General features: G+C 43.3%; 1 protein-coding gene across 1 annotated transcript; it reads right to left on the bottom strand.

Annotated features, from left to right (window-relative positions):
* Positions 1-2,057: 2,057 nt before the first annotated feature.
* Positions 2,058-16,052, bottom strand: LOC132354031 (zinc finger protein 211-like). Its single transcript, XM_059905571.1, has 3 exons — positions 15,085-16,052; positions 13,843-13,969; positions 2,058-3,044 (listed from the first exon to the last, which is right to left on the bottom strand). The coding sequence occupies exons 1-3, from the start codon at positions 15,115-15,117 to the stop codon at positions 2,761-2,763; spliced, it is 444 nt and encodes a 147-aa protein (XP_059761554.1). The 5' UTR covers positions 15,118-16,052; the 3' UTR covers positions 2,058-2,760.
* Positions 16,053-19,767: the final 3,715 nt, after the last annotated feature.

Below are 19,767 nucleotides of genomic sequence, written 5' to 3'. Positions count from 1 at the left end.
AGTGGTTTCTCTTCATTGAGGTGCGCAGGCTTCTCATTGTGGTAGCTTCTCTTTTTGCAGAGCATGGGCTCTAGGCACACGGGGTCCAGTAGTGGTGGCTCGTGGGCTCTAGAGCGCAGGCTCAGTAATTGTGGCACACGGGCTTAGTTGCTCCACGGTATGTGGGATGTTCCCAGACCAGGGCTTGAACCCGTGTCCCCTGCATTGGCAGGCAGACTCTTAACCACTACACCACCAGGGAAGTCCTTGGCAGGCGGATTCTTTTTTTTTTTAAATTTATTTATTTATTTATTTTTGGCTGTGTTGGGTCTTCGTTTCTGTGCGAGGGCTTTCTCCAGTTGCAGCAAGCGGGGGTCACTCTTCATCGCGGTGCATGGGCCTCTCACTATCGCGGCCTCTCCTGTTGCGGACAACAGGCTCCAGATGCGCAGGCTCAGTAGTTGTGGCTCACGGGCCTAGTTGCTCCGTGGCATGTGGGATCTTCCCAGACCAGGGCTCGAACCCATGTCCCCTGCATTGGCAGGTGGACTCTCAACCACTGTGCCACCAGGGAAGCCCACAGGTGGATTCTTAACCACTGTTCCACCAGGGTAGTCCCAGGGCTCTCTTATTTTAGAAATGCATTCTAAGAAATTATGTATTCAAAGACATGATACCTAGGATTATAAATGTTAAAAACTACTAAGTAAATCATGATATACAAACACAAAAAAATGTGCATAAACACGATAAATGATGTAAGATACAGGAAGGGTCCAACACAGTCATTCCATTTAAATATACATTTGAAAATATCTATTACAAAAGTAGAATATGCTCTTGCATCAGTCATTTTAATGTTGAGGATGAATTAACAATGGCAGGAGGAAACTGGTTGGAGGGCTGTACACAAGTATGTCAAAATGTATATTTTATTTATATTTTTTAAATTTTTTAAAAAATAAATTTATTTATTTATTTATTTTTGGATGTGTTGGGTCTTAGTTTCTGTGCAAGGGCTTTCTCCAGTGGCGGTGAGCAGGGGCCACTCTTCATCGCAGTGCACAGGCCTCTCACTGTCGCGGCCTCTCCCGTTGTGGAGCACAGGCTACAGACGCGCAGGCTCAGTAGTTGTGGCTCACGGGCCTAGTTGCTCCGCGGCATGTGGGATCTTCCCAGACTGGGGCATGAACCCGTGTCCCCTGCATTGGCAGGCAGATTCCTAACAACTGCGCCACCAGGGAAACCCCAAAATGTACATTTTAAATAGGCAAAATTTAAGTCAACTATTCATCCAGTAAATGATTTTCAAAACAACGATGCAAAACCTGTCACTTTATAATCATTCTACTAAGGTTTATTAGCTACCTTCTTAAAATTGTGGCTACTGTACCTGTAATGGTGGGAAAAGAATACAATAGCAGCCTACTGGCAATGCTTCCCAAATGAATGTTCAGTGAAATTATGTTGGCAATTTGACCTTGGCTATGGTTGGAATATTTACAGCACGGAAACTGGCAAACACTACAAACCAGAGATTAATTTATTGTGTAATTGAATGTCTGGACTTAACACTAAGGTAGCATATGTTAATAATGCAGATTATTCCTAAACCTGTATAATGTATGTGGCCATTACATTATGCATAGTATAAAATTGAGAAAAAGTTGAGAACATATTCTTTCACTATTCCAAATTATAATTACATTCAGAAAAGAAATCACTCACATTATTGGTGAATGTGTGAAATCTAACAGATGTCTTTGTTGTTTACGTGCTCTCTTTTGTCAAAAAAAGAGAAAATAGCCATATCTCACAAAATAAAAGTAGGCAAAAGATAGGAATAGAAATTTAACCAGACAGGACACACAGGTAAAAAATAGACACATGAAAAACAAAATTCAACATCAACAATCCTAAGAAAGGGAATTCCCTGGCAGTCCAGTGGTGAGGACTCCAGGCTTCCACAGCAGGGTGCATGCGTTAGATTCCTGGTCAGAACTAAGATCATGCATGTTGTGTGATAGGGTCAAAAAAAAAAAAAAAATTCCTGAAATAAATGCAATTAAAATCACGACTAAAAAAAATACATTTATTTATTTATGTTTGTTTGTTTATAGCTACATTGGGTCTTCGTTACTGCGCACGGGCTTTCTCTAGTTCCGGCGAGTGGGGGCTACTCTTCGTTGTAGTGCGTGGGATTCTCATTGCAGTGGCTTCTCTTTGTTGCGGAGCATGGGTTCTAGGCACGCAGGCTTCAGTAGTTGTAGCACGCGGGCTTAGTTGCTCCGTGGCATGTGGGAAATTCCCATCCCAGGGCTCTAACCCGTGTCCCCTGCATTGGCAGGGGGATTCTTAACCAATGCACCACCAGGGAAGCCCCTAAAATTATAATTGTTTTATACACAGGTTTTTAAGTCTTCATGGGAGGGGTCAGCCTGCATTCAGTCTTAGCTTTTAAGGTACGTTGATCAAGTGTGGGTCCCAAGGGGGGGAGGGCAAGTTCTTGCTAATTAAAAATCATCATGTTGGTGAGTTAACATTTTTCTGGAGGGATGGAAGGAACAGTGAGGCAATGGATCAAGGGCTTAGGAAGAGGATGCTTGGAGACCAGGCCACGTAGGGTCACACTGGACATTCTTAGTCCTTCCGTGTCCCTCACACTGCCCAGAACAGTTCCATGTTGGCCACGTAGTTGTACCCAATCTCCATGTAGGTAGGTAGATTCCCTATTGTGTGGATTGAGTAGCTTTTCCAAAATGAGGGTCTCCGCATACCATATCATACAGGATTCTCTCTAATGTGCTGCTTCTGGTGCTCTTGAAGGTTTGCAGTGAAATAGAACTGTTTCCCACATGCCCCACATGTGTATGCTTTCTGCTCCCTATTTGTTCCTTGCTCTTCAGCCAAGTGCAAAATGTCTCTCAAGACTGCAATGTACATCTTACAGGGCTGGGTCTTCTCAGGAGACAAACCTGCCCTGGGGGTCCTCATCTGTGACACTCCTTCTGCAGATACGCTCTGTTCAGAAGGCATCTCTTCATTCTCAACTCCAGGAAAAGAACCTGAAAACAAAGAAGTGATGGTGAAGTTCATGTTGACTTTATTGGGGGGAGTAAGGCCATCACATTTCTACATTTGACAAGTCAAAGAACGAGTCCACAGGATAGTATTCACGAAATGAATTTGGGGCCAAATTGAGAAGCAGCTGCTCTCACCAAGTACAGGACACAAGGACTGTATGTGGCCCAAGGCGATAGGCATCTTCCACAATTCACTCCTCTGTCAATGGGTTTTACCAGGACCCCATCTCCTGGTGACCTGTGATAGTGTACAGAAGCGTATGTCCAGACCTCCAAAAATCTGATTGCAAACAAGTCTCTGACATTCAAGAAATATTGAAGGATTCATTATGTTGAGGACACAAACAGTGTCAGTAGGTACTATGGGAAAAGTGGTGTAAAGACCACATAAGATAAGTGGTTTAGAGAGGTGTTAGAGAATGAATCCGAGGCCACAGTCATACTAAAAATGGGAAGTAGTAGAAATGACAAGTTGGCAGAATGTCACGAATGGAGAAAGTCGAGAGAAGTGCTTTGCAGCCACCGACAGTGGCACTAAAACGCTCTTCAAAAGGAATTCATACTTCCTGATATGACTTGAACACAGCCCTGATATCATAGCCTCTCCCAGCTGCCATTCATCATAATCAGGCTACCTCTGAGGCTTTTTGCTGAAACCAGAGTCATGTCCATCCCGTAAAGCCCCAAGGACTCTCCATCGCGATCTGGCCAACTACACGGGCCACAAATGATACAAGTCCTAACATAATCAGGATGGCTGAATAGCCAACACTGGCCCAGAGGAACTCAGTACACAATACACAATATTTAAATATTACATAAAGAATGTCTGGTGGAAGGACTTTCCTGGTGGTACAGTGGTTAAAACTCTTTGTTTCTAATGCAGGAGGCACAGCTTTAATTCTTGGTCGGGCATGCCACGCAGCGTGGCCGAAAAAAAAAAGAACATCCGGTGGAGCCAGAGGGAAGGATGTACAGTGGATGGAGTACAAAATGTTAGGAATGTATCTCCCCACCTAAACAACTATTGTACTGGCAGAATCTCATTGATCTAACTCTTTGCAACCATGGCGTCTTCTGAAGACCTGCAGTGTCCCACAAAACAGTTTGAAAAGACAAAGCTTCAGAATCAAAATCAGATATCACAGGGATGTGTGAATGATTACACTGGGAATATAAAATAATTATGACAAATATGCTAATTAATGTCTACTAATGGATAAAGCAGACAGCATACAACGCCAGAAGGGAAATGTAAGCTGAGACATGAAAATTCTAACAATGGACCAAAAAGAAATGCTAAAGATCAAGTACACTATAACAGGAATTAAGAATGACGTGATGGGCTTATTCATACCCTGCATACAGCTAAGGAAAGAATCTTTAAGCTTCATGTTCTCTTAGGAGAAACTTCCAAAACTGAAAAGTGAACTGAAAAATGACAAAAAATAAAATAAAAAAAATACCAGAATATACAACACGCTTGGGAGAGCTACAGAAGATTTAACACACACGTATGGAAACATCTCAAACAGAATGAAAAAAAGAAATGGAAGAAATAACTGAGGCAATAATGATGGAGAATTTCTAACAAAATGATGTCAGACACCAACCAACAGATCCAGAAAGCTCAGGGAACATGAGGCAGGTTTAATGCCAAAAACACTACATCTTTAGGCTTACCACATTCAAATGCAGAGAAAAAAAGAAAACAACCTAAAAGAGGCTAAAGGAATCAACACCTTTCCCAAGAGGGGCCAAAAAAAAAAAGCAATTACATTTGAATTCTCCTTAGAACTCAGGGAAATAAGAACTGAATGGAGTAAAATATTTAAAGTGGGAAAGGGGAGGGGACATCACCAACCTAGAATTTGGTAACCAGCAACATAAATCTTCAACACTGATGATGAAATAAACACGTTCTTAGACACAGAAAAATTGTGAGACTATATTAGAAGTAGTTCTTCAGAGAGGAAAAATGATATAGATCAAAAAATTTGGGTTTCATAGAGAAAGGAAGAGCATCAGAGAAGATAAAAACTTTCATTGACATAAAACTGACATGAGACACTGTATTCCTTAAAGTTGTACCACATGATTTGATTTATGTATACACTGCTTTGACTACCACAATAAGTTTAGTTAACATACATAGGTACATTTTTTTTTTTCTTGTGATGAGAACTTTTAAGATCTACCCTTCTGGAAACTTCTAAATATACAATACAGTTTTATTAACTAAAGTCACTATGCTGTGCACTACATCCCCAGGACTTACTCATCTTATAACTAGAAGTCTGTAACTTCTGACACCCTTCACTCACTTCATCTAACCACCTTGCCCCACTCTGGCAATCACTAATCCTTTGTCTGTATCTGAGTTTGGTGTTGTTCTTGTTTTAAAGATTCAACATGTGGGGGCTTCCCTGGTGGCTCAGTGGTTGAGAATCTGCCTGCCAATGCAGGGGACACGGGTTCGAGCCCTGGTCTGGGAAGATCCCACATGCTGTGGAGCAACTAGGCCCGTGCACCACAACTACTGAGCCTGCGCGTCTGGAGCCTGTGCTCCGCAACAAGAGAGGCCGTGATAGTGAGAGGCCCGCGCACCGCGATGAAGAGTGGCTCCCACTTGCCACAACTAGAGAAAGCCCTCACACAGAAACGAAGACCCAACACAGCCATAAATAAATAAATAAATAAAATAAATAAACCCAAAGTTTAAAAAAAAAAAAAAAATTAGGTCCGTTATTTAAAAAAAAAAAAAAAAGATTCAACATGTAAGTATACTCATGTTGTACAGTTAAACCTGGAACAACATGGGTTAGAACTGCTTGGGTCCACTTGTACATGGATATTTTTCAACAAATATACACAGGATCACATGATCTGTAGTTGGATGAATCCACAAATGGGAAAACTTCAGAATCAGAGGGCTGACTATGGGACTTCAGCATCCACAGATTTCAGTATATGCAGGGGCTCCTGGAACCAATCCTCCATGGAAACAGTGGGACAAGTGGATTTGTCTTTCTCTCTCTGACTTATTTCACTTAGCATAATGTCCTCCTATCCATGTTGAGGCAAATGGCAAGGTTTCCATCTTTTTTTATGGTTGTATAATATTGAATAATATGCCATATATACCACGTGTTTGTTAGATCCACTCATCCATCAATGGACACTTAGGTTGTTTCCATCTCTTGAATATGGTAAATAATGCTGCAATAAACGTGAGGTACAGATATCTTTTTGACATGATAATTTCACTCCCTGTGGATAACTACACAGAGGTGGAATTGCCGAACCATACGGAAGTTCACTTTTTAACTTTGTAATGATTCTCCATACTGTTTTCCATAGTAGTTGCAACAATGTACATTCCCACCAACAGTGCACAAGGGGTCCCTTTTCTCCACAACTTCACCAGCACTTATTTCTTGTCTTTCTCATAACAGACATTGTAACATGTGTCAGGTGGTATCTCATTGTGGTTTTTTTTTTTAATTTAAGAAAAAAATTTTAATTTACTTATTATTTATTTTTGGCTGCATTGGGTCTTTGTTGCTGTGTGCAGCTTTCTCTAGTTGCGGCGAGCAGGGGCTAATCTTCGTAGTGGTGCGCGGGCTTCTCATTGCAGTGACTTCTCTTGTTGCAGAGCTCAGGCTCTAGGTGCACGGGCTTCAGTAGTTGTAGCACACAGGCTCAGGAGTTGTGGTTCTCGGGCTCTAGAGTGCAGGCTCAGCAGTTGTGGTGCACGGGCTTAGTTGCTCCACAGCATGTGGGATCTTCCTGGAACAGGTCTCGAATCCATGTCCCCTGCATTGGCACGTGGATTCTTAACCACTAACCCACCAGGGAAGCCCTAATTTTTAATTTATTTTTGGCTGCATTGGGTCTTTGTTGCTGCATGTGGGCTTTCTCTAGTTATGGCGAGCGGGGGCTACTCTATTGTTGTGGTACATGGGCTTCTCATTGTGGTGGCTTCTCTTGTGGTTTAGCATGGCCTCTATGCATGCCAGCTTCAGTAGTTGTGGGGCATGGGCTTAATTGCTCCACAGCATGTGGGATCTTCCCGGACCAGGGTTCAAACCTGTATCCCCTGCATTGGCAGGTGGATTCTTAACCCCTATGCACTCCAACGAAGTCCAGAAACCCACTTTATTTTTTTTTATTATTATTTTTTTCAGAAACCCACTTTAAATACAAACCTGCAGGAATTCCCTGGCAGTCCAGTGGTGAGGACTCAGCACTTTCACTGCTTTAGCCTGGGTTCAATCCCTGGTCAGGGAACTAGGACACTGCAAGCTGTGGTGCAGCCAAAAAAAAAAAAAAAAATCCACCAATCATGATCTCATCAACAGATGTGGGGTCGGGGGCATCTGAGAAAATCCAACACCCATTCATGATCAAAATCTCCATTTCCTAGTAATCTAAAAATAGAAAAAAACTTCAACTTGATAATCTAAATAAAACTCTATAGCTATCATCATATTTACTAGAGAAAAACTAGAAACATTCCCAGTAAGATGAAGAAAGCAAGGATGTTCCCTCTTACAACTCACTTTCGACTTCACACTATAAGTCATAACTAATGCAATGAGAAGAGAAAGTTGTATTAAAGTTATACTGATCAGGAAGGAAGGACTCAAACTGCCTTCATTTACAGATGATATAACCAGCTATGTAAAAATCAAAATATAGAACAACAACAACAAAAAAAAATACTGAAACTAGGAAACACTTATAGCAAAGTTTCAGCATACAAGGATAAGATACAAAAGTCAATCACTTTCCTATACATCAGGAATAAACAAGTGAAATGTGAAATTAAAAACACAAGACCATGTACATTAATACCCCTACCCCCGAACAAATGGAGAGAAAAAGGAAGAAATATTTAGTTATAAATCTACCAAGACATGTACAAGATATACATGAGGTAAACTATAAAACTGTGATGAAGAAATCAAAGAACTAAATAAATGGAAAGATATTTCACGTTCATAAATAGGAAGATCCACTACAGTCAAGATGTCAGTTCTTCCCAACTTCACCTATAGTTTCAATGCAATCCAAGTCATAATTCCAGCAAGTTATTTTGTGGATATAAATAAATTGATCCTAAAGTTTATACACAGAGGCAAAAGTACTAGAATAGCCAACAGCATACTGAAGAACAAAGGTTGCAGACTGACACTACTCAACTTCAAGACTTAGTATCTTAAAAAAAAAGAAAGAAAGAAAGAAAGAAAGAAAAAGTAAAATAAGACAGTATCTAAAGTAATCAAGCCTGGGAATTCCCTGGTGGTCCCTTGGTTAGGACTCCACACTTTCACTGCTGAGGGCCAGGGGTTCAATCCCCGGTTGGGGAACTAAGATCCTACAAGAGGCCTAGCAGGCAAAAAAAAAAAAAAAAAGAAGTAATCAAACCAATGTGGTATTGTTGAAAGGATAGAGAAACTAATCAATGAACAGTGTTGACAGAGCAGAAATAGAGCCACAGAAATACGCTAATCAGACCGTTGACACATGAGCAAGTGCAATACAATGGAGAAAAATGAAGTCTTTTGAATAAATAGTACTGGAACAACCAAACATCACATGCCAAGAAATGAATTCTAGACACAAACCTTACACCCTTCACAAAAAATTAACTCAAAATGGATCATGGGGGCTTCCCTGGTGGCGCAGTGGTTGAGAATCTGCCTGCCAATGCAGGGGACACGGGTTCGAGCCCTGGTCTGGGAGGATCCCACATGCCGCGGAGCAATTGGGCCCATGCGCCACAACTACTGAGCCTGTGCGTCTGGAGCCTGTGCTCCGCAACAAGAGAGGCCGCGATACTGAGAGGCCCGCGCACCGCGATGAAGAGTGGCCCCCGCTTGCCACAACTAGAGAAAGCCCTCGCACAGAAACGAAGACCCAACACAGCCAAACATAAAATAACTAAATAAATAAATTTTAAAAAAAAATGGATCATGGGTCTAAAAGTTAAGTACAAAAAACCCTTAAAATTCAATACGAAAACAACAACCTAAATACAAAATGAGCAAAACACCTTAACAGACGCCTCATTAAAAGACATCCACGTGAAAATTTAGCATATACAAAGATGCAAGGAAATACAAATTAAACTCAAAAGCAGATACCAGGGCTTCCATGGTGGTGCAGTGGTTAAGAATCCGTCTGCCAATGCAGGGGACACGGGTTCGAGCCCTGGTCCAGGAAGATCCCACATGCCGTGGAGCAACTAAGCCCATGTGCCACAACTACTAAGCCTGCACTCTAGAGCCTGCGAGCCACAACTACTGAGCTTCCATGCTGCAACTCCTGAAGCCTGTGCGCCTAGAGCCTGTGCTCCACAACAAGAGAAACCACCGTAATGAGAAGCCTGTGCACCACAACAAAGGGTAGCCCCCACTTGCCACAACTAGAGAAAGCCCATGCACAGCAACAAAGACCCAATGCAGCCAAAAATAAATAAAAATAAAATAAATAAATTATTTAAAAAGTGCAGATACCAATACATACCTATAAAAATGGCCAAAATCCAAACACTGACAACACCAAATCCTGGTAAGGGTGTGAAGCAACAGGAATTTCATTCATTGCCGATTGGAATGCTTAATGGTAGAGTCCACCATGAAAGGCAGTTTGGTACTTTCTTACTAAACTAAACATAATCTTATATCCTCCAGCAATTGTACTCCATGGTATTTAGACAAAGGAGTTGAAAACGGACATCCACACAAAAACCTTCAAACAGATATTTACAGTAGCTTTATTCATAACTTTCAAAACTTGGAAGTAATCAAGAAGTCCTTCAGTAGATGAATGGATAAACATGATACATCCAGAGAACAGCAACATTATTTACAGCTAAACTGCAATGAGCTATCAAGTCATGAAAAGACATGCAGAAAACTTAAATGCATATTACTGTGTGAAAGAAGCCAAGATGAAAAGGCTACATGCTGTATGAGTCCAAGGATATGACATTCTCAAAAAGGGGAAACTAATGACAGAGTAAAAAAGTAATCAGGGGATACCAAGGAGTACAGGGGAAGAAGGGATGAACAGGTGGGGCACGGAGAATTTTTAGTTGAAAATTGAACACATTCTGTATGATACTATAATGGTGAATACATGTCATTATACATTTATCAAAGCCCACAGAATGTACAACACCACAAGTGAACTCTATCGCCAACTTTAGATTCTGAGTGATAATGATGTGTTCGTGAAGGTTCATCAATTTTAACACTCACATGGGGGATTTTTTGATTCAATGCAATCCCTATCAAAAACAATGACGCCTTCAAGAAACAGAAAAACTCAGATTTAAATTCACATAGATTCTCAAGGGATTCGATACAGCCAAAGCAATTGTGAAAAACAACAAAGTTGAAGGATTCACAACACATGAATTCAAACTTTCTTACAAAGCTACAGTAAGCAAAACAGTATAAAGTGCTACTGGCATAAAGACAGATATATACTCCAGTGGACTAGAACAGAGACTAGAGTAACTAAAAATCAACCCTCAAATATATGATGCAATAATTACTAACAAGAGGATGATTTACATTGAAATAAGGACAGCCTTTTCAACAAATGGTGCTGGGAAAACCAGATACCCACCTGCACAACAATGAAATTAGAACCTTACCAAACACCATACACAAAAATTCAAAGGCCTAAACGTAATATATATATATCAAAGGCCTAAACTATAGAACAAAACAAAGGCCTCAAAATATATCAAAGGCCTAAACGTAAGAGCTAACACTAAAAAATTCTAAGAAAAAACAAACAAGAAAAGCTTCAAAATGTTGGATTCAGCCATGATTTCTTGCCTTTGACAACAAAGGCAAAAGCAACAAAACGAAAAATACACAAACCAACCTCATAAAAATGAACAATTTTGGTCTCATACCTTAATTTACACAATCTTATGTGTCAATTATACATCAAGAAAGCTGGAGGGAAAATGGAAAAAAATGAAAAACTTTTTAACATCAAAGGACACTATAAACACAGTAAGAAAGAAACCACAGATTGGGAGAAAACATTTCCAAAACACGTATACAAAAAGGGATTAAGGGCTTCCCTGGTGGCGCAGTGGTTAAAAATCCACCGGCCAATGCAGGGAACATGGGTTCGAGCCCTGGTCCGGGAAGATCCCACATGCCGCGGAGCAACTAAGCCCGCATGCCACAACTACTGAGCCTGCCCTCTTGAGCCCATGAGCCACAACTACTGAAGCCCATGTGCCACAACTACTGAAGCCAGCGTGCCTAGAGCCTGTGCTCCGCAACAAGAGAAGCCACCACAATGAGAAGCCCTTGCACCGCAACGAAGAGTAGCCCCTGCTCGCTGCAACTAGAGAAAGCCCGCACGCAAAAACGTAAGACCCAACGCAGCCAATAAATAAATAAATAAACAAACAAACAAATAAATAAAATAAAATAAAAAAGAATAGCTCAACCACTAAAACAAAACCAAAAAAAAAAGGGATTAATATCCAGAATCTATGGATAAATCTGTAATTCAACAACAACCAAAAAACCAACTTGATTAATTAAGAAAAAAGGACTTGAACAGATATTTTTCTAAAGATATACAAATGGCCAATAAGCACACCAAAGGGGATGTAATTGAAATGGGAAAGATATACCATTTCACACCCATTAGGATGGCTATGATCAAAAGAACAGAAAATAACAGGGACTTCCCTGGCGGTCCAGTGGTTAAGGCTGCATGCTGTCACTGCAGGGGGTGCAGGTTCGATCCCTGGTCATCACTTCTTGGGGAACCAAGATTCTGCATGCCCCTCAGTGAGGGCAAAACAAAACAAAGCAAAAGAACAGAAAATAACAGATTCTGGGACTTCCCAGGGGACGCAGTGGTTAAGACTCCGTGCTCCCAATGCACGGGGCCGGGGTTTGATCCCTGGTTAGGGAACTAGATCCCACATGCATGCCACAACTAAGAGTTTGCATGTCACAACTAAGTAGCCTGTGTGGTGCAACTAAGGAGCCCGCAAGCCACAACTAGGGAGCCCACCTGCGACAACTAAGACCTGGCACAACCAAAATAAATTAATTAATTAATAAGAAAGGAAAGGAAGAAAGGAAGGAGAGAAAGAAAGAAAGAAAGAAAGAAAGAAAAGAAAGAAAGAGAAAGAAGGAAAAGAAAGAAAGAAAGAAAGAGAAAGAAAGAAAGAAAGAAAGAAAGAAAGAAAGAAAGAAAGAAAGGGAAAGAAAAAGAAAGAAAGAAAATAACAGATGCTGACATGGATACAGAGAAACTGGAACCTTGAAAAAGTGTCTTGCAGCCACACTTCATGGTCTATTGTAGTAGTGACCAGATCAGTGAAAATACTGTCACACAGTCACACAAAAAAATGTCAGGTACCAAAATGGAGCAAAACCTGGGTACCATTAATTTGGACAGTCACTTGGCCATAGAAAGGGCAAACAAGGAGGGATCTACCACCAGGTAGAGGGGAAGACTACTGACCCTAACAAGGCAACAGAAATAATAGCAAAAATAAACAAATGGGACCTAATCAAACTTATAAGCTCTGGCAGAGCAAAGGAAATCATAAGCCAAACAAAAAGATAACCTATTGCCAAATAATATAACTGAAAAGGGCTTAATTTTCCAAAATATCTAAACAGCTATACAACTCAATAACAAAAAACAAACAACCCAGAAGACCTAAATAGATATTTCTCCAAAGCAAAAACACAGATGGGCAATAGGCACATGAAAAGATGCTCATCATCGCTAATTATCAGAAAAATACAAATCAAAACTATTCAATGCAATGAGGTATAACCTCACACCAGTCAGAATGGCCATCATTTAAAAACTACAAATAACAAGTGTTGGAGAGGGTGTGGAGAAAAAGGAAACCTCTTACACTGCTGCTGGGACTGTAAATTGGTACAGCCACTATGGAGAACAGTATGGAGGTTCCTCAAAAAATGAAAAATAGAGTTACCATATATTCCAGCAATCCCATTCCTCGCCATATATCCAGCAAAAACATGGTTTGAAAGGATACATGCACCCCAATGTTCAATGCAGCACTGTTTACAATAGCGAAGACATGGAAGCAACCTAAATGTCCATAGACAGTTGAATGGATAAAGAAAATGTAGTGTTTATATACCACAAAAAATTACTCAGCCATTGAAACGAATGAAATAATGCCATTCACAGCAACATGAATGGACCTAGAGATTGTCATACTAAGTGAAGTAAGTCACAAACACAAAGACAAATAACGTACGTTATCGATTATATGCGGAAACTTAACAAAATTGATACATATAAACTTATTTAGAAAACAGAAACAGACTCACGGACTTAGAGAATGAACTTGAGGGGGAAGGCTGAAGGGGATGGATAGTTAGGGAGTTTGGAACTGACATGTACACACTGCTGTATTATAAATGGATAACCAGGGACCTACTGTACAGCAGAAATTAAAACAAAATCGTAAATCAACAATACTTCAGTAAAATTAAAAACAATCAACAAAAAAAGACTACTGACCCTGAATCCTTACCTGTAACTTTGGGGCTACGGGTGTTCGGGCACTAAGGACTAGGGATGCACTCTGCCTAGCCATAGTAACCACAGCACATAACCAAGGAATTTAAGAAGAAAGCAGTGCCCATGTTCCAGATGTGAGGACAGAGCTGCCCCTGAGGAAGAGAAGAAAGGAAGAACCTAGCTCAGAGGATAGGGGTGGGTGTGAGGGCCTTACCCAGAATGCATACAACTGCAAAGTTCTCCAGCATGACATCAAGGTACAGGTGTATCTGAACCTCATCAGGAAGACACCATTCCTCCCAGGAGAAGTACACGGCCACATCCTCAAAGGTCACACTGCCCTGGTATAACAGGGACAAATAAAACCATGAACGGTCTCACTCCTGAAAACCCACAATCCATCTTCCCACACATTTCCCCTACTGCCCAATGAGATGGAGCCACTTGAGACCTGGGGAAGAAAACCTCCCTCCTCTGATCTGAACCTCCCATTGCCTTCAAAACACACAGGCAGTCATTTGAAGCCGAAATCCTGCTCTTCTGTGCTGTTTATTCCCACCAGAAAATAAAGGAGACCTGCACTTACCTAAACCAACTCAACCTCACCTCAAAGTACTTCCACATACTGGTGTGGGTTCTAGGAGTAACCTTCCATACTCCCTCCATAGAACGTCTGGGTCTGCACTCAGTACCCAGAGCATGAGATTCTCCAAGGTCCCCAAACCAAAAAGCTAGCAGAATGGCAGGTGAAGAGCCCTAAGACACCTCAAATACAGAGAATGTGTGCGTGGGGGTCAAAACAAGTGAGGGATTGGGACAACCTCCATTTACCAAAAGTGCTTCTGCAGCCCTGGGAATCTGTGGGAACAAGCAGGCCATAGAAGAAAGTGACCATGGCGGTACTCCAGGGGCTCAGGCCTTCCCTGGTCCCCTGGCGGTACCAGAGCCAGGTAACCTCGGGCTGACTGGCTAATCTCCCCTGCCTGCCTCCGTCCCCAGTGCTACCGTTTATCAGTTGTGACCTTGGAAAAGCCACAAGTTCCCTCTGCCTCAAAGTCCTCATCACCCACCTACAGTCTTTTCTTCCACTGAACAGGCTTTGGAGAATTTTCAAAAGCCTAACTCAGATCGTGTCCTTCCTTTGCTCAAAACTCTCCACCGCTCCGAGGGCCCTAAGAAGAAAGGTACAACCTCTCAGCTACCACTCCAGATGCAGCCTGGCCTCAAACTTGGTTCCCCGCAGAAACAAGACGGAGTACACGTCCCCGGGATGTTCCTGCTTCAGTTGCATCTCCAAGCCTCACTCACACCGCATACACTGGTGGTCAGAAATAGATAAACCACCCCTGAAGCCCTCACTGTCCTGGAGCAGACGTGACCAGGCGCCGCTCACTCGGGGCGTTCGTATTTCGGTGGGGAAACGGGCAGGCGAGAACCCGGAGACCGCAGCGTTTACCTGAGGTGGGTCCGTCAGCGCAGGCGCCGCCATCGGAGCCTTTACGCGGAGCGGAGCGGAACGGCGACAGACCAGCGACCGGGTCGGAGTTGGCACGGTTACTCCCCGCAAGCGGCGGCGTCGTCCCCGTCCCTAAGACCCGCCCGTGTAGTGCGCATAAACCGTCCACTTCCGCCTCCTAGGCCTCTCACCTCTTTCTCAACACCGCACAGCGGAACTATTGATCAGGTCCACAGTCTCAACAACAATCAAAACGTCCGCCACGAAGACACCGGAAGTCCTCCTCCCTGATGTTCTCCCTCCCGGAAATGTCCATTTTCTAGATTTTCATTGGATGAACTTCGCCTTAGCGCAACTTCTTCTGGGTAATGTAAGGGTAAAGGCTCAAGGAGTGGCGCTCCCCACTAGAAGCACCAGGAAAAAAGCCAAGTAGCATCGCGCGGAGCGCTGGGAAATCAACGGGGGGCAGGCGGGGAGGAGGCTCCATCCTTCTTAAGGTGTGGGGGATCCATGAGGGAATTGGCGAGATTTTTTTTTTTTAATAAATAGTATCTGCTGTTATTCTTTTTTTTTAATTTTTTAAAATTTATTTATTTATTTATGGCTGTGTTAGGTCTTCATTTCTGTGCGAGGGCTTTCTCTAGTTGTGGCAAGTGGGGGCCACTCTTCATCACGGTTTGCGGGCCTCTCACTATCGCGGCCTCTCTTGTTGCGGAGCACAGGCTCCAGATGCGCAGGCTCAGTAGTTGTGGCTCACGGGCCCAGTTGCTCCGCGGCATGTGGGATCCTCCCAGACCAGGGCTCGAACCCGCGTCCCCTGCACTGGCAGGCAGACTCTCAACCACTGCGCCACCAGGGAAGCCCCATTTAAGAGTCTTTAATGCTACTGATTACTGAAGTGTTTGGACATAATCTCAGACTCCTTGGAGCCAATCCAAGTTTACATCCACTGGTAATTAGAAGCAAGTAAACATTATTCTATTGCTCTTGAAATGCATGCAGACTGGAGTGATAAAAGTAATTTTGTAAGCTATGGTCAGAGAAAAAAAAAAAGCTACAGGACCGTAACTGGGAATACGGAGATGAGATACTCAGCAGGCCTGAGGCAGCTAAACAAGAAGGAAAGCACTACTTTTGGTCCCCCAGAAAAGGCTCTCCTGCCTGCATCATCAGTGATTGTGCCCAACTGAGAAAAGCTGAGGTATAATCAGGCACCAAAAATGGCTGTATTTTTGTTGTTTATACATCCCCTGCTCCACCAAGTCTGACTCACTGGCACCCTACTCACATGGCTGAACTTCTCTCTTAATCATAAGACCTAATCAGTCAATGCCCACCTTCTTTCTCTAGCCACAGCTAGTGATCGTGTGTCTTTCTTTTTCTTCTTTCTTTCTTTTTCTTCCTTCCTTCCTTTCTTTCTTTCTTTCTTTCTTTCTTTCTTTCTTTCTTTCTTTCTTTCTTTCTTTCTTGGCTGTGTTGGGTGTTCATTGCTGCCCACAGGCTTTTCTCTAATTGCGGCAAGCAGGGGGTTGCTCTTCTTTGTGGTGCTCAGGGCTTCTCATTCTGGTGTCTTCTCTTGTTGTGGCACATGAGCTCTAGGCGCGGGCTTCAGTAGTTGAGGGATGGGGGTCACAGAGCGCAGGCTCAGTAGTTGTGGCACACGGGCTTAGTTGCTGCACAGCATGTGGGATCTTCCCAGACCAAGGATCGCACCCACATCCGCTGCATTGGCAGACAGATTCTTAACCACTGCGCAACCAAGGAAGTCCTAGAAATTGTTCTAATCTTTAGTTCATAACTTCTTCACATTGATAGTTTATCAAAGGGACTGTGAGTGGCATACTCCTCTGTGGCTTTCCCTAAGAATTGATGAGCCAACCTCACATCAATTCCCTTTAAATCAGGTAAACTCCCTCTGCTCCACAGTAAAAAAGACTGCTGCCACTTCCTACCTAATGTGTCGGGACCATGGTAGAGTGTCTCTCATGGACCTTGCTCTGGATAAGTAAGATCCGTATCCATTAAACCACTGGTGTCTCTGTCCTTGTCTCTGGGCTCTTTCTTTGGTCTTCAGGCTGGGCAATTATTGATATATTATCCTGCCTCTGGGACAAGACCCCTTACGCTCTCCCAGCTGATCAGTGTCTCCAGCCTCCGCCACTCCCGCCCTGCTGTGGCACCGCTCCACAGGGAGAAGGCAGGGCCAGTGTGGTTTCTCTGCATGTATGGTGGAGTGGGTGAGCTGTGGCCAAACAGCTACCGTCAGAGATGTGGGCTGCTTCTCATGTACTGGTGGAGCAAGTTCCCACAATGGCCACCGCAGCCCCATCTGGGCTCTGCCCTGGGACTGGGCTGCCTCTTCATCCATAAATGGTCTTTCCCTGGTCTTGACTGCCCCAGATCCAGCGACATGTTGGGGCATGGAGTTAGTGGAGCCAGAGCGTTTTTTCTGCTCTGGCTGCGGTGTGTGGTGAACCTGCTCACTGGAAACCGGCAGCTGCTGAAGTGGACCTCTCTCTGCCCGGTCCCAGAGCCAGGTGGGAGCATGCACACTTCCTCCAAACAGAGTCCAGGCTCCTCCAACCTTTCTCTCTGTCCCACTGGTCCTCCAACCGGTAAGGAGGCTTGCCTCTACCACATAGAACCTAGGACTGGGTCACTCAGTCTGTGGCTTGATCAGCTCACTGGCCAGGGTGGGTGTCTGCCCATGTGATCTCCCTTCTCCTCTGAGTCACACATCTTTTGACCCCAGTACTTTTCTTCCCTTCCTGTCCAATTACACGTGTATGTTTCTTACAGCCTTGGTTGTACAGGAGTCCTTCTGCCAGTTTCCAGGTACATATTGATTTCCTCTCAGCTATTCCTTAAGGAACAAAAGCAAACAAATGAGAAAAAAAACCTGTGTTCTTCAGAGGAAAAAAGGTCTCTTCCTTCTTGGAACAACAGGAACTGACAGACTCTGTCTAAGCTATATTTTATTTTTAAATATTTATTTATTTATTTAGGCTGTGCCGGACCTTCATTGCGGTATGCGCTATCTTTAGTTGCAGCATGCGGACTTCTCAGTTGTGGAATGTGAACGCTTAGTTGTGGCATGCATGGGGGATATAATTCCCTGACAAGGGATTGAACCTGGGACCCCTGTCTCTTTGCCTAAGCTTTAGTCAGATTCCTTTGAGCTCTCTTCCCCACTGGTCCTTGGCCCTTCCCACATCCTTGCAGGGATGGCTTAGCTCAGTTTCAGAAAGAAAACTGCAAAGGTAGTTAGGTAAGAATAATCCAACCATTCATACCTGATCTTCTGATCAAATCCTCAATTCCTGTCTTTGATATCTGATGTCTCTGGTCTTTCTTCAGCAAGATTCTTATTAAGTCAATGTAGCAAGAACCCTCCTCACACTTGATGTTTCCCATTAGTAATTTTCCATCCACTGAACCCTTCAATTTGCTCCTTGTCTATAAATCCTCAGTTGTCTTTACTGTATCTAAAGTTGAACTAAAATTTTCTCCCATATTGTAATAATCTTGACACCTATCCCAGTGGTACTGAATAAAGAATGTCTACCATTTTAATAAATATCAGAATAATTTTTTCCTTACCACTGTTAAATTCATTTCAGTTAAACCTGAACCTACTTCTATAGACACAGAGGACGGGAGGATCCTTACCCACCTCCCAAAAGAGGCACCTAGGGGACCACCTGGGCACTCAGGGGCTTGCATGACACATGTACCCTCCCCTGTCCTCTAATCAATGGAAGGAATTGCTAATACTGCCATTCCAGGACTAAGGAAATGGAGAACAAGGGCTGACAGGAAACTTCCTCAACGTCACAACCCCAGAGGGGGTCAGAGAGAATCCATGCAGAAGTCTCTGGACTCTGCAGCCCCCGGTCCTTCTTATGGCTTGGTCCAAGGACAACAGATGGTGTCAGGGGGTTTTGAGGAGTCCCATTCCCTTAGCTTGGAAATGAGGGAGGGGACCAAGGGTGTGTGTTTTGTTTATGGGGGTGTGTTGGCCATGCCACGTGGCATGTGGGTCCATAGTTTCCCAACCATGGATCAAACCTGTGCCTCCTGTAATGGAAGCCCAGAGTCTTAACCACTGGACAACCGGAAGTCCCTGAGGGTGTTTAGATGTAGTAGGAAACCGAAAGGTAATGGAGGGCACTGGGGGTGGAGGAGTGTGAGGTGATAAGAGGGTAGAAGGATGCAGGTGCGTTAATCTTGCAGCAAATGGACCATGTCTAGGGAGGAAACAGGCAGAGGGTGGCTGTCCTCTACTCATGATCTCCCAGCAAGAGACAGGGATCTGGGATTCAATGCCAGGTTGCCTGGTTCAGGGCATGGGTAGTCTGGTCACTGCACTCTTTTCCCCTCCCTATCCAGCTTTGAGGACTCAAAGAACACCTTGTCCATCTTGTAACTTGGAATAGTGAAAGAATATGTTCTCAACTTTTTCTCAATTTTATACTATGTCTCCCTCCCCCCAAGAACCCTGCTCATACCCCAGACCCATGCTGATGAACACAACTATCTTTTGATTGGGAACCCACATCAATGGCTTTCCTGTGAATGACCCCATTTATCTACCCAAACTGCCCAGTGATCAGTCTATTATTAGTCTTCCAGTTTGTGAAAGGAGAGGTCTGCACCTCAGAGAGGTTGAGGAGCTTCCACAAA

Source organism: Balaenoptera ricei, chromosome 19 (genome assembly GCF_028023285.1).
Source record: "Balaenoptera ricei isolate mBalRic1 chromosome 19, mBalRic1.hap2, whole genome shotgun sequence".
Classification (NCBI taxonomy): Eukaryota; Metazoa; Chordata; class Mammalia; order Artiodactyla; family Balaenopteridae; genus Balaenoptera; species Balaenoptera ricei.
This window is presented reverse-complemented; position numbering and strand designations above follow the sequence as displayed.

Coding starts and splice junctions, on each gene's coding strand:
- LOC132354031 (XM_059905571.1), bottom strand. CDS start 15,117: ATGGCGGCGCCTGCGCTGACGGACCCACCTCAG. Junction 13,970..15,084: donor CGCTGACGGACCCACCTCAG/GTAAACGCTGCG, acceptor CTGTTATACCAG/GGCAGTGTGACCTTTGAGGA. Junction 3,045..13,842: donor TGCAGTTGTATGCATTCTGG/GTAAGGCCCTCA, acceptor CTTTGTTTTCAG/GTTCTTTTCCTGGAGTTGAG.